Here is a 15,084-nt window from a genome sequence, read left to right as displayed (position 1 = left end):
TCTATTATTAACAAGTCCATTGAATCTCCAATTACCCCAGAGTGATTGACATAGAAAGAACATTATTTCCCCAAAAGAGGAAGTCCAAACCTCTTAGTATCAATACAAATATTTATGACTTAGCTTATCCAAATAGCTTAAACCCAACAAAGTTAGCAAAGACAAGGAGACTAACATACATTTTTTTAAGCCTGAATAGACCTTGAACAAGGAAATATATTTTTAAACCATTATTTAATATTTTTAATGCTTTTACCTTTTAATATAGTTTTTTATGTTACAGTGATCCTCCCATTACAGAATTTTTTCCGTTGCTATTTTACAACTGCAGTTTTGCCTGTGTTGTGTATCTCAATCCAAACTATCCTGGAGATTTGTTTGGCCCACTCCACGTGGTCACCTTTAATCAAGATGGTGGTGAAATCATGTGGCATCCATTTTTTTTAACTCTAGCAAAATGGTAATCCAAATTTAAAATGGAATTATGCATTATGGTTTTTTTTAAATTACCCATGTATAGATTTTAAGTGAATAAAACATGGGTCTAATAAAGGAAGAGACATAATTCAATTCTAGAGCCAGCTTTTTAATAATAAAAAAAAACAGCATATAGTAGTCTTAACATTATCTATACCAAAAAGTCATCTGAATTTCTGTTAACCCAAATTCAGTAACCAGAGCTCAGTGATAAATTTCTGAAGTCAGGCCTGTAAATGTGGCCACAGCAGTGATGGGTGGCAGAAACAGCAAAATAGCCAGACCATTTCTGTCTTAGCTCCATGCTTGCAAGAAAACTTACACAAACAAACTTTTTAACAAAACAAGCATATTCAGTATTTGCTGGTATGAAAAACCACAGCAAACATAGTTTACATCCCTTTTGACCTTTTATAACTTTTATATACCTTTGATTTATTCTTTTCTTTATATTTTTAGTCTCCTGCTTTTTTTCTCACTTTCCAGACAACATACCAAAATATCTCTTGCTTTGTAGACAACATACCAAAATATCTCTCGCTTTTTAGACAACATAAAAACTCTTGCTGAAGTCTTTCTTGTGGTTTTCCTCAGTGGTGTATGATATGTTGTATGGCTACAATATTTTAAACAAGAACAGAAACATGCATAGACTATAACAAAAAAAAAACCCTTTAAATTTACATCACATAAAATCTTGTACCAGCGTGTAACATTTGAAACCAACAGTTTTTATACATTAACCAATAATAACTTGTAACCAGCCCCTCTAAATTATGACAGATATTTATAACACATTGGATCTGAAAGCAGCTCTGGTGGACGGAAGTCTGGCTATAGTGTCACAACACAGCCACTGCATCTTAACACCTATAGCCAGAGTCCTTGATCAGAAGTTGAGGCCCGCAGCCCCCAGGGCACACAGAGGGAACCAGCATGGGAGAGGGCAGAGTGGTCTGCAGCATTGGGGAAAATATGGTTAACCTCTCTAAGCCATAGCTATTAATCCCAGATACTCTGTTCAGTGTTTGAAATCCTATTGGGGTACATCCTCCCTCTACAACTGTGGTTGGCAGCCTTGCTACATTGTAACAACAAGGCTGCAAAGCCCAGCCACTCATACACACAAGCACAGTATCCAGCAGCAACCTGGTACTGGGGGACAAGGCTGGCTGGCTTTTTTTCATGAAATGTTTAGGGCGGCAGGTAGAGGTTATTTGTTTTATCCCTTTTAGGAAAATACACCCCTATGCTTATGGCTTATGCTTATCTCTAAAGTCCTGAAAGTGATCACAATATCAAAGTCAAAGAAATCATGATTTGAGTCTGTCCCATATTGTCAGCATCAGTCTAAGTTAGGACAAAAACACAACAACACACAGACACACAGGACAATGAATAGAACAATGGTGCCAAACCAAACCAAAGACGACAGCTTCAAGCTTTGTTGCGGGTGTGAGCCACCCCTCTATCGAAATGAGAATGCTACCGTGTGTCTCTATACAGAATCAAGAACGCTACCTGCGTGTCTCTCAACTGAGAATGCTACCAATGTATCTCACCACAGAACTGAGAATGCGCCATGCCTGTGATCTTTTTGTGCGTCCACAGATTGTCTACAGGCACTTACAGTTCCTGGGTCTGCTCACAAAGACATGAAACGTGAGACACAGACATAAGACATGAAACAAAACACAGAAAACTTATTGGCCAGTTGAGAGCTCTGTGGGTGGTAGTCCCAGTGGGCTTGGGGGATCTGGGACTAGCCTCCAAATGTTATGCCCAAATTCTACTACAATAAAGTACTGAGACTCAGGCCTCTATTAAATTTATCAATGGCTGAGTCCTACTCTGGCAGGTGATAATGGTTGGAAGTAAAGAACTTCCTTTGGGTGATCTGTTCATATTTAGCTTAGCATGGCTAGCTCCTACAAAATTCTCTTAACTATTAAATAGTATACCATAAATATAGATTGTTTTAATGATCTGAAACAACTATATTTTAACGACAGGGATTTTTGATTTGTTAATATACAGCATCGATACTTTCTCAGACCATCATTTAAATCCCATGGTTTTCTTATCATTCTATCTCCATCACAAGACCCTGGAGACCAAAATCACATGTGTTACTTCTCTGGGTAGGTCCTCTGGGAGGTCAGCATGGCGCTCTTACAGTGTAAGCAAGTGCTCCTCAATGAACTAATGTTCCAGTGACAAGATGGTGCCATCTGCTGGCCTTACCAGACACACCCATTGGTTTCAATTCCAGCTTTAGCTGCAGTTCCAAATCAGAGGGAGGTATAGGGTGGGAAATCATTGGTAGGTGGAGGTTGTTTATTTTCACAAGTTTATGCATTCGAAACTGACACTCAGAAAACCCACCCAGAGTCCTGTAAGTGTCTCTAAGTGACAGAATTAACATTGAAACCAGGTTTATCCGTCTCTAAACTACATGCTCGACCCTGAGGCTATTTTAAGGCCATGCTTGTTGGTATTTAGGGATGCCTGTATATACAACTCTTTAATCAGCTACTTACTTGCTTGTTTACTTATTTATTTATGTTTTTCCAAACACTGTCTTACTGAGTCTTACCCAGGCCGGCCTGGAACTCATGAATCTCTTACTTCAGCCTGTAGAGTGCTGAATTAATAGGACAAGGTGTGACTGGTTGTAATCACTTCATCTGAACTGGCTAGATCCTTCAGTGAATTAAAACGACAATGAGCCATACCCAGCAAGCTTGGGACCGAGGACCAGACAAGACCTCTATTTAAAACAGGGTCTCATGTAGACTGAATCAATAATTTCTATTCAAATATATACATGATGTGTGAGTAAGCCTTCTCTCACTGTGATGAAATATGCAAAGAGAACTTAACTTAAAGAAGGTTTGTTTGGGCTCAGGGTTTCAGAAGATTGAGGTCAGCTGAATCCATTACTTTAGGCTGGCTGAGGAAAGGTGGCCAAAACATCCATCAGGCAAAGGAGGCTGTTTATCTCACAGTGGCCAAGAAGCAGCGAGAAAGATAAAGGCACGGTCTAGGGATAAAATACATCCTTCAAAGTCATGCTCCCATGACCCACTTCCTTAAACAAGGCCCTTCCTCCTAATTTATTCAGCTTTTAACTCATCATTGGATCAATCTCTTAATAAAGTCAACATCTGTCTGTCTGCTCACCCCTCATTGACTACTTGGGGGTCCTACTTTACGCCCAAACTGCAGCATCCTTTCAGAGGATCCATCAACGTTGAATCTATGACATTCAGTCTTATTTAAGTGATGGAAGATCGCATCTTGATAGAGAACTATACCCATCACTTCCTCACTCTGACTCATATGGTACATATGGTAGTACCTTTATTTTTTTTCTGTAATATCCTTTGTTGCCTTGCTGTCTGCATACCAGCTTACTCTCATGATGCCAAACAAGAGGAAATATTTCATCTAATCATTCCTCAGGGAAGAGCAGATTAGTGACTATAGAAAGTTGTTTTCTGCCGGGCGTTGGCAGTGCGTGCCTTTAATCCCAGCCCTCGGCAGATCTCTGTGAGTTCATGGCCAGCCTGGTCTACCAGAGCTAGTTCCAGGAAAAGCTCCAAAAGCTTCAGAGAAACCCTGTCTCGAAAAACCAAAAAAAAAAAAAGAAAGAAAGAAAGAAAGAAAGAAAGAAAAAAGAAAGGAAGGAAGGAAGGAAGGAAGGAAGGAAGGAAGGAAGGAAAGTTGCGTTCCTTGTTTTATTTGAAACAGGGTCTCATTTAGCCCAAGCTAGTGGCCTTGAATTCTCTGTATTTGAAATGACGTTAGATTCTTGCTTCTCCGGCTTCTCTCCTGAGTGCTGTAATTACAGACATGTACCACTACATCCATTCATGCCTAGGGTTTTATACACATTAGGCTAAAACACTCTACCAACTGAACAATATCCCCAGCCCCTATATTCATTGAGTTTCTGACCTCATCCATAAAGGGGAAATTATCACAGTAACTATTTCATATTATACATATTGTGAGTTTCTTACTTTGTGTTTTCAACAAGAGTGAGCAATACACACCAAACACCTTACACATTAGCCACAGTTATAAAGAATATCCAGATTCACAGCCACAACCCTGCAGACCTAAGAGGCCGCAGAGATAAACACACAGCAGAGAAGAGCTGCATCTCCCTGCCTGGAGCCACAGCGACAACTTATTTCTCATCTGCTTCTCACTTCATCATCCCTATCTTGGTTGGTGTTTGTTTGTTGTTGTTTGTTTGTCTTGGGGTTTTGGTGGTGGTAATGGTTTTGTTGTTGTTGTTCTTCTTCCCAACTTGATATAATCTAAGATCATCTGGGAAGAGGAAACCTCAGTGAGAACATGCCTCCTTCATGTTGACCTGTGGGCAAGTCTATGAGAGCATTTTTCTTGGTTAATGTTTTATGTAGGAAGGCCCTGCTCACTAAGGGCAGTGCCACTCTTGGGCAGGGGGTTCTGGCTGTGTAAGAAAGTAAGGTGGGTAAGCAATCCACAAGGAGCAAACCAGTAAGCAACACTCCTCCGTGGTTCTGTTTCAGTTCCTGCCCCCAGGCTCCTGTGTTGAGTTTCTGTCCTGACTTTCTTCAGTGGTGGGGTATGTCCTGAGAGCTGTAAGATAAAATAAAACTTTTCTTCCCCAAGTTGCTTTTGATCGTGGTGTTTATCACAGCAATAGAAACTCTACGACAGTCCCCTGAGATGAAGTGAGGATAGCAGGAAGAGGGAATCGCTGGAACTCAGAAGGATCTGTCAAAGGCTAAAAATATTATGATGGTAAATTCTGTCAGCTAGATTGAATTGGAAAAAACTCTTTGGACATTAGTGGGGCACACTCTGGGTGTGCTGACAGGTGTTTCCAGAGAGGGAATACCTGCCCCGACTGTAGGCAGTCCCACGACATGAGCTGGGGTTCCACGCAGGACAAAAATCGGAGGAGGGGCAGCAGAACATTAGATGAACACCGGCATTCTTTCTCTGCTTCCTGATCCACTCAGACGTGAGCAAGCGCTTGCTGCCCCACCTTTTCCCATCTGCTCCCTGATCCACTCAGGTGTAAGCAAGCGCCTGCTGCCACATCTTTCCCTGAAACCCTTAGCCAAAATAAATCCTGCCCCCCCCCTTAGCCATCCTCTCATCGGTCACAGGAAAGTCACCAATACAGACAGTAAGCTGAGAGAGACAAAAGGGAAGTCAAACCTTGGAGAACACTTTGGCCTTTTGTGTTCCGGGCAATAAAAACTTTCGTTTCTCTTTGACTCTCAACAAAAACTTATATTAGATTTTAGTCACTTCTCAGAATCCATCATTCCATCCATAAAAACTAGGAGAACGTAATGTAAGATGTTCACTGCCCTGAGTAGTCTTAGAAGTGCAGAAGTCGCCACTACTATAAAATACTAGAATGTCTGTCACTACTCAAGAACCCCATTAACAATTGCTCCTCTGCTCCTCCCCTACTCCGGCCCTGGCAAGCTCTAGCCTCTTTGCTATTTCCTCTAGCATCAATTTTAGTGATAAACGTGGATAATACAGCTGGCCATTATTGAGGGAAACTTCAGAATGGTCTGTTAACAGAATTATGGTATATCTATTCAATTACATCTTTTATAGATTTTAGAAATACCTTAATGGGGCTGAGGATAGTTCAGAGTGTATGCATGATTTATGAAAGGTCCTGAGTCTGATCCCTTAACAGAAATTAGTAAAGACTTTATCATCAAAAGAAACATTTCCCACCTAACTTCTAAAACTTTTTAAAATTGTAAAGTAACGAATGCTTACTAGCATGAGACAGAGTATGGTCTGTTTTGTGAACATCCTAGAATTACAAAACTTTCACATGGTATTAAGACACTTGCTGCCGGGCGGTGGTGGCGCACGCCTCTAATCCCAGCACTCGGGAGGCAGAGGCAGGCGGATCTCTGTGAGTTCGAGACCAGCCTGGTCTACAAAGCTAGTTCCAGGACAGGCTCCAAAGCCACAGAGAAACCCTGTCTCGAAAAACCAAAAAAAAAAAAGACACTTGCTAATCTTTATTTTTTTCTTTATCTTTTAAATATTTTCGAACTGTTTGAAACTAATGCAACTGATTTCAAATTACTGGGTTAGGGTATTAAAGAACACAGACTGCAGATGGTCCAGACTCTCTGACTTATATCTAGTGCTTATCACAGTTATCAGATCTCAAGGTTATAGCCTCCCCTGGGAGCCAAGAGCCTTCAGATAAAGGTCCTAGCTCTCCCGTCAGGAGCAAAGCCAGGACCTCACACTGTAGGCACTCCTACCCACACCCTCTGGCCCTTTGCCTCTTACCCCATTCTCTCCCTCTCCAAACTCACACCTTAAGAAAACTTACTTACCAGAAACTCCTTACCAACTTCCTTCTGTTGAAGTATTAACTGAGGGTTTAATTCTGGATTCCAGCTATACTTTCTCCATATGAGCTAAATAGTAAGGAAACTGGCTCAAACAAAATATTTGGTACAAGCAAAATAACTACAAGTTGTCCTCCCTGTCCGCATTCCTACTGTATATACAGATACACCTCACATGGGCACGACAGCCTGCCACGCCCCCTCTTTTGTTCCGGAGCAAGCACCGACAGAGGTTCGCTCAGAAGTCCCACCACAACCCACATACACTACTCAGATATGTTCATTCACAAATCCACACACACTTTCTCTCTCTCCATCAGTCTTGTGTAGGGTCCCCTCAACCATACCTGGAGATCCTGGATTATATTTGTGTTCCAGCCGCTCTTGGGTTTGCCCAATGCTAACGCAGCAAAGGAACAGAGTCCACTGGGTTCTGACCCTGGGACACAGGAGGGCCCCAGCCACCTCCCTCTCTCAGTCTCACGGCCCTTCGCACAACTAGAGCACTAGAGTAGGGCAGAAACCCAGCAGAGTGAAGCTACCCAATGTCAAGAATCCACTTACTTTCGGGGATTTGAAGAAGACTGAATAGAATCACTTCTCTTGAGAAACTCAAAGTATAAGACCAGTAAAGAAACAGAGAGTATTACATAACCAAGCAAAAGTTGGAGCAGAGAAAAGAAGGACGTGGTTATGCAGTGCAGATTCTAAAGCAGTCTTCATTTGTAAGGACTCGGATTTGTAAGAAGCCATTTAACTGAGCTGGGAAACAAGAGCACACTTCCGACTCTCCAAGACAAAGAATCCACAAACACAAACTGCAGAGGCCTGAAGCACCACTCAGATTTCGCCCATGGCTCCCTCTGTGCCCAGAATTGAAATACACCACTGTCTGCTCCAGCCGTTCAGGAAAGACAGGTACAAAACAAATCAGAAAGTTCTTTGTGCTTAGGATTGCGATCAGCGCCCAAGTTGCTTTGAGTAAGACCAGGGAAAGACTAATTCCCGGTCCTAAGTACAAAGGCCATTGAGAAGCAGAGGGGACAGAGCTTTGGCGGTGGGTGAACTGGGCCTTAAGGAGGAGCGGTAACAGGTCAGTCTTGGGAGAAAGGGGTGGAGAAAAACTAGGTTTGAAGGCAGGATTGGGGCAGAAGAGAGGGTGGGGCAAGTGGGCTCCGCCTTCTGCCGCTGAGTTCGGGGTCAGCGACCGGTTTTCCGTGTCCCTAGGAGACAGGTGAGCGAGCTCCGGAGGCCTCCTGGAGGGGCGGGGCGCAGGGCGCAGGAGTTGGGTTGGTCTGGGAGGAGAGCTTCTGCGAGTTCTTGTTACACCGAACTCAGGAAAGTGGCAGGGAGTCTAGCCGGGGGGAGCTGTCTTGAGATTGACTGTCGCTGTTTCCTCGGAGAAAAGGTGTCCCCTTCCCATGCACCTCCCAGCCTCTGTGCTGACAGGAAACTTGAAATCAGAGCTTAATGACTTGAGGGAAGAGGCCTGGGTAGGGACTACTTGGGGTGTGGAAAGTTATTAGAACTTCTGGTGGTTGCCTTAGGCCTTTCTAAGATTTTTTCTCACGTAGTTGGTGTCCCTGTGGCCTTGTTGTGTCTTGGTTCGCATTCTCCTCCATCCAGAGCATGGGTTGACTCAACTGTGGCAGACAGCAAAAGTCAGGCTGAGAGGTAAGTGTTGAGCGCTCTCTGTCTTTCCAGCAGGGTCATACGGGGTTGGGGGAGGGGGCCGGGAGAAGAATGGAGGTCTGACCAGAGCAGGAAAAGTGAAAAGCCTGACTGATCACCTGGATTCCAGAGATGCCTGTGTGCACTGAGGCCACAGGCAGCGTTGCTGGCCCTGGATCCTGCATGGTATACTTGGGAGCTGGAAGGGAGACTGCAGGAAAGAGAGAAAGCAGGGAAGGCAGGCAGTGCCCAGGCATAGGAAACTCACATGAGGCTGAGTCAGACTAGGTTCCCAGCTTTCCACACCCATAACCTAAAGGGCACGATGGAGCCCCCGGAGGCCCTGAAGATCATGTGTTTCAGACTGAAAACTGGGAACCTACAGAGAAGAGCATAATATTTTTACTTTGGGGTCTGGCCCTGGTGTGGTGCCAGTGACAAGCTAACACACAACTGTTTGTCTCTCTACAGGTGCCCTGGGAGGGACCATGGTGCCAAGGCAGTTGTGGGAGAAACTGAAGCAGTCATTTCTCTTCCTGAGCAGTGCCTCGCTCCTTCTGGGGCTGGCTTTACTGGTCATACAGCCTAACATTGCCCCTTTTGCTTATTTCTTCCTCTGCTTGGCTGGCTTCTGCTTTCTTGCCTGCCTCTTCGCCTGTGTGGTGGAACGGAGCCTCCGATCTAGGCAGAGCTCAAGGCAGACTGAGAATTCAGAGGCCCCAGGCAATGCGCGGTGAGGAAAGTGGGGTGACAGGACCTTCCTTAGCTGTGGCCCTTTAATACAGTGCCTTGTGTTGTGGTGACCCTCAACTGTAAAATTAATTCATTGCTACTTTGTAATTTTGCTACTATCATGAATCATAACATAAATGTCTTCAAGATATCTGATGAGATCCCCCTCAAAGGGTCGCAACCCACTTGTTGAGAACCACTGTCGTAGGCCCTTATTCCCTTGAAGCCCTTAGTTTCTTAAGCCTAGATTCTGCTTTCTTCTGTCACTGGTATTATTTAAGAGCAACAGTCAGAAGACAATAGAGGGGTCTTTTGCCAGAGTGAAATGGAAAAAAAGACTCCGTTCAGGCAGTCACTAATGGCTGTGTTTCTCCTCCCACAGGGTCAATGAGGCTTTTGAGGTACCAACCTATGAACAGGCCGTAGTGATGGACTCAGAAACACAGCACCACCTCCAAGAGCTGGAGCAACCACCCCCTTACAGCAGTGTCGTTATAGCCCCAGGAGTTGAGGGGGCGCAGCCTAGCCAGCTAGAGAGGCCCAGCCCAGGAAGGCTGAAGAGACGAGTGGGCTCAGAGGGGACAATGTCTCGCAGAGGAAATCCTGGAGGAGCTCTTCGACTTAGGGGCCCACGAGTTGCATCCACTGCTCCCGATCTGCAAAGCTTGAGGGTGGCCCCCAAATTGGAGCCCACTACTCCACCCCCTGCCTACGACATCTGTTTTGCTTACCCTGAAGATGACAATGTTTTCTATGAAGACAAATGGATACTTCCCTAGGCGATGCTCTCAGAACTTATCATCGCGGCACTCCTCTGCCCAGCATTTCCTACTATCTACTTAATCAGAAACTGGTTTTGCCTGCCCGAACGTCATAGAGGGGGTCTTCAAACCAGCCGGGAGGCAGACTATGGAAAGCCCTTCCCATTTGAGATATGGGTGGCAGTTGGATTCATCTGGAAAAATTCTGGAGCCCATCTGACGTCCAGCATTTCCAAAGTAAGGTGGAAGATGAGAGAGAGAGAGAGAGAAACTGGAGTGGTACATCGGAGTGACAGCTGTTTCATCAAACCTCGCTTAGATTCCTGGTGGGGTATTACGTAACAGGGTAATTAGAGACTCTAAGGGTGAGGGGGGCTGGAGAGTTTTCACAAAACCAAAATGCTAGTTAAAAAAAAAAAACATAAAAATAACTCGAGTCAAATCCTAACCCCGGTGCCTATTGTTTTCAATACAAACCAGGCAATTCACACGATTTGATAACCGTGCCTTGGGACAACTAGTAAATAGGAGAGAGAAATCTAATTACGGACAGCACGGGGGCCATCAGGTAGGATAAGTGCGACCAGGAGCAACTCCAGGCTCGGAGATGAGCGCCTTCTAGTGCTTTCCACCTTCTGCGTACCCGGGCCCTGGAAGTTCAAGGCGAACAATGAGGAGCCCAACCCTCTTTGGTTTCACTGTAGTTATTGAAGGAGGGGCCGGAGGTACCAGGGGAGGGGGCTGCGGTTTCCGCGGGAATCGATAACCAATCAAATCTCCCGGCGGGAGAAGCGCCGCTCTTTTCCCCGCCCCTTCCCGTTCCTCCCAGAGCCTCCTCTCTGCCCGTTGGGTGGTGCGGGTCCCGGCAAGCAGTGTGCGCTTGCGCGAGCCCGGGTAGAAACGAGGCCTGTGGCGTCGGGGCGGGGCGTGCGCAGGCGCGGCGAGGGTGGGAGGCTGGGGGCGGGGGGAGGGATGCGGGGGCTGGCGCGGCCTGGGGTTTGTTTGTATTGTGGGTGGTACGTGTGCAGCCCGGGAAAAACTGGAAATGGCGTCGCCGAGCGGGAGGTCGCCGTCCACTCTGCACAGAAAGGGACTGATGGCGGCTGACAGGAGGAGCAGGTGAGCAGGGCAGGGCGGAGGAGGCGGCCGGACGAGTTGCGCGGCGTCTTGGCCTGGTCCCCCGTGGGCAGAGGCTGCGGCAGCCTCCTTTGTCCAGCGCAGGGGCGTCTGGACAAGAGTGGGTCCTGTCAGTCCCGCTAGATTTCGCCTGCGGCGTGTCTGGAGAAGATGCTCCGTCTTTTCCCCTCCAGTTCTCGCCTGAGGATTTCAAATCAAACCTCCCCTAGCCAAGGAGACCTGCAGACTTCTTAGCTCGGCCTGGGGCGCTTTTGGTTTGCAGTGACTGTAACGTGACCTGCGCTGCTTTCCCGAGTAATAGATGTTTGTCAGTGAATTGCACACAGGTGTAGGGGATTTGGATCCTTTGATGTTTCCCTTGTCTGCCCTTTCTCCCCAGTCAGTTTCGGTGCAAACATGGCCCAGGAGGACACAATGGACTATTTCCTGTCCAAATCTGTAACATTAAATTAGACACGGGAACCTTCGGAGAACGCAGAAGCAAAACGTTAGACTCCTCCTGGTGTCGTTTTTCTCCATTCCCCTTTCCAGGGGTTTCCTAGAAGTCCAGGAGATTGGAAACTTTTGGGAAGGTCGTTGTTAAGCCTCTCCTCGCAGTTTGAAATGAAGGAAGTAGCAGGTGTGCGTAATGGGTGGCGCTTCAGATAAAAACTGGTGGCTGCCTAGTTCCATATCAAGCCTGGGACAGAAGAGGGTTCAGAACTGGAGTCAGTAAGCTGTGCCTATAAATGAAATTGCCTAGGGAAGAGCCTTTTGGTGGGGGGCTGCCTAGCGCAATGTCAGCGCTTAAAGGCTGTTGGACTGTAATCCTGGAAGCCTGGTGGCTGGGCAAAAGGGGCGGGAACCCAAGGCTCGCTTGATCTACACACAGCTCCAGGCCTTTTCCTATCATAGGGAAGAGGGTGGTCAGAAGCCCCCTGAAGGAAAGCAGAGTGTGTTGGGCTGTGTGGACACGGAGAAAGTACAGTGTGGAAGCTAAAAAAGCAACCTTTTAAGAAGTGAATGTTCCTGATAAGCGCTGCGGCACCATTGACTGTGTACCTAAGGATATACCTAACCAACAGCTGCGGTATTAACTTTATTTTCCCCAGAATTTATGTTTAGCTCCACTACTGTGTTGTCTTGTGATGAAGTGATTCTTATCTGAAGTTTGAAATTCCCAAAGTTGTTGCTGTAGCAGGTTCGAGTGAATTTTGAGATAGTGGATACGGTCTAAATACTTGATCTGCCTCTTATACCTCTTGCTAATGCAAATTTCCCAGGACCCTGTTTTTCCATCCAACTGTACACTTCTCAAGGAATCTTTAAGCTAGGGCCATTCCACCAATGCTTGATATTTCACTGATTGGAGATGCTTATTTGGTCCCCTATATTTTACCCTCTTTGAAATCAAGATGCAGCTAAAAATGTTTTATTATATAAAGTGAGTCTGTTACAATATCACCTGTACTGCCATCAGACCCTAAGTGTTGTCTTATACTAAACAAACTGGAGATCCTGGATTAATATTCATTGGGCACATAAAGGACATATTGGAAATGGGATTTTTTTAAATTATTATTCGTGAGCCGAAGCAGGTCTCTTTCCAAATTTGAGAGCAAAACTAGGGACTCTTTCAAATACAGCTCTCAGTGGTAAACTAAATCACTCAAATAACCATTGCTTGCACTATCCTTGTGATTACAAGTTATGTTGTGCTCATCATTGGTATCTATCTACTGTGACTGTTAATTTCTACTTACCCATACCTTGTGGGATTTTGATCATTTTTAGCATTAGTTTATCATGGAATTGTAAAATATTTTTGATGTAATTTATGTGAACAGCCTAGAGAAAGTGTGTGTGTGTGTGTGTGTGTGTGTGTGTGTGTGTGTGTGGTTAAAAACATGACTGTTGGCTTTACATTTTGTATTTTATTACTGCCCTAAGATTGTTTTTGACTTAGGTTAGTTTCCTAAGAAAAAGTATGGTCATGTTTTCTGAATGTTAGAACTTGTCTATCAGAGGAGTGTTTGTTCTCTTGGATATATTTATGCTTCTTTATATTAATTTGACCAAGATAGCTACTTCTCTCCTGGTCGGATCACGGTTTCAGACAGTCTGATGTAGACCTTCTCTAGAGAATTATGCCTTATTTGCTTAGGGTCAGTACATTACTCCCTAGGACGTTTTGATTGAAAGAGATTTCACAAAATAACACCTCCTATTGCTCCTAAGTCCGTTTCGTTCTTCTTTCTCACTTCTCCTCTGTGTCCAGGCTTAGACCTGACAGTGCCTCTGTCTGCCTTCCCTCTGTAGGATATTGGCAGTGTGTGGTATGCACCCTGACCACCAGGAAACTCTGAAAAAGAACCGAGTCGTGCTGGCCAAGCAGCTGCTGCTGAGTGAGCTGTTAGAGCATCTCCTAGAGAAGGACATCATCACACTGGAAATGAGGGAGCTCATCCAGGTACCGCGGTGGAAGAGGCCCAGAAGATGAACCTGTGAAAGAATGTGCCCCTTGGCTAAGGACAGCAAACCTCACCTGTGCTTGTTCACTCTGTAAAGAGGAATTCCTAAGATGAATAAGACCACTACTTCAAAGCTCATATGAAAAAATGGCGTTTACAATTAGATATGTAAATGTAATGTAACGTTTTATTTTTGTGCCTTAGGCCAAAGGAGGCAGTTTTAGCCAGAATGTGGAACTCCTCAACCTGCTGCCCAAGAGGGGACCCCAGGCTTTTGATGCCTTCTGTGAGGCCCTGCGAGAGACCAGGCAAAGTCATTTGGAAGACTTGCTGCTCACAACCCTCTCTGATATTCAGCATGAACTCCCACCGGTATGAAACCCTAGAAATGCACCCTGGGCTGTGTTAGTTTGGCCAGAAAGGATACGGGGCAGGGGGCACAGCGAGACAGACACTTGAATGTCTCTCTGAGGTCTTTGATGGTGAGTCTCGATTTCTTCCAGTTGAGCTGTGACTATGACACAAGTCTCCCTTTCTCGGTGTGTGAGACCTGCCCCCCTCACAAGCAGCTCCGCCTGTCCACAGGTGAGAATGAATGGCACAGAAGGGCCCTCCCACACTGACCTACCTGCTTTCTGAATGCTGAGGTATATTTCCTGATAGGAACAGTTCTCTGTGAACTTTTGACGGGCTGACAGGGCAGTTTAGAAGGGATTTAAGTCGGACCCATTTCCCTTCATCACAGGTAGTAGTCTTCAAAACAATTGGCTTTTTGTGTAACTTATTCAGATGGGGACCATGATTTCCTGTGAATGATTGATTGTTTTGTCTTTAAAGCCAAACAAGAAAAGGCTCCATGTTTCTCCTGAGGTGATTAAAACCAGGCTTGTCTCAGAATCCCTTTCCATCACTCAGCGAGTCTTCTTTATGAAGCCATGGGTGGGGGCCCAGGGATTAGCAGAGGTCAACATGGTTTGTTGACTTACAGACTTACATGTTGGAGGAATAATTTCATTGGAACCTCAGTTTAAAGGGCTGCCTACAGCTAAACTGATTAATTAATGGAGTTATAAGGAGCAGTGCTGAAGTGTATACCAGCTTTTGGCATTCTCCCTACCATAGGTCCCATGGAACACTCCTTAGATAATGGGGATGGTCCTCCCTGCCTTCAGGTGAAGCCATGCACTCCTGAGTTTTATCAGGCACACTACCAGCTGGTGAGTTTGCATAATTTCAAAGAGAGTGGTGGGGAGTGAGAGACCTGTTCTTCTGAACCTGGTTTGCATGTTTTCTTGCTGCCCTGTCAGAAAGTGTCCTTGTTGAAGCCAGGCGGTGGTGGCGCACGCCTTTAATCCCAGCACTCGGGAGGTGGAGGCAGGCGGATCTCTGTGAGTTCGAGACCAGCCTGGTCTACAAGAGCTAGTTCCAGGAGAGGCTCCAAAACCACAGAGAAACCCT

General features: G+C 45.5%; 2 protein-coding genes across 5 annotated transcripts in view; both read left to right on the top strand.

Annotated features, from left to right (window-relative positions):
- Positions 1-7,601: 7,601 nt before the first annotated feature.
- Tmem139 (transmembrane protein 139) lies at positions 7,602-10,524 on the top strand. Of its 2 annotated transcripts, none has more exons than XM_026787566.1 (4): positions 7,602-7,793; positions 8,450-8,549; positions 9,018-9,279; positions 9,661-10,524. In XM_026787566.1, exons 3-4 carry the CDS (start codon positions 9,035-9,037, stop codon positions 10,055-10,057), a joined length of 642 nt encoding a protein of 213 aa, XP_026643367.1. In that variant the 5' UTR covers positions 7,602-7,793; positions 8,450-8,549; positions 9,018-9,034; the 3' UTR covers positions 10,058-10,524. The 2 variants fall into 2 exon arrangements, with proteins under 2 accessions (XP_026643367.1, XP_005363884.1); XM_005363827.2 differs by lacking the exon at positions 7,602-7,793 and adding an exon at positions 8,077-8,109.
- A 495-nt stretch (positions 10,525-11,019) lies between these two features.
- The window catches only part of Casp2 (caspase 2), an 18,235-nt gene continuing 14,170 nt past the window's right edge, over positions 11,020-15,084 (top strand). For all 3 annotated transcript variants that reach the window (XR_003378407.1, XM_005363826.3, XM_013352477.1), the window contains exons 1-5: positions 11,020-11,158; positions 13,475-13,625; positions 13,831-13,998; positions 14,130-14,211; positions 14,749-14,843. Coding sequence is in view for 2 of the 3 variants with exons in the window: in XM_005363826.3 (XP_005363883.1) it covers positions 11,085-11,158; positions 13,475-13,625; positions 13,831-13,998; positions 14,130-14,211; positions 14,749-14,843 (570 nt within the window). In the remaining variant the exon portion in view is untranslated. The remainder of the gene's footprint in view (positions 11,159-13,474; positions 13,626-13,830; positions 13,999-14,129; positions 14,212-14,748; positions 14,844-15,084) is intronic.

Source organism: Microtus ochrogaster, linkage group LG12, assembly GCF_000317375.1.
Source record: "Microtus ochrogaster isolate Prairie Vole_2 linkage group LG12, MicOch1.0, whole genome shotgun sequence".
Taxonomy (NCBI): domain Eukaryota; kingdom Metazoa; phylum Chordata; class Mammalia; order Rodentia; family Cricetidae; genus Microtus; species Microtus ochrogaster.
The sequence above is the reverse complement of the archived record's forward strand: the minus strand, read 5'-3'. Positions and strand labels throughout refer to the sequence as shown.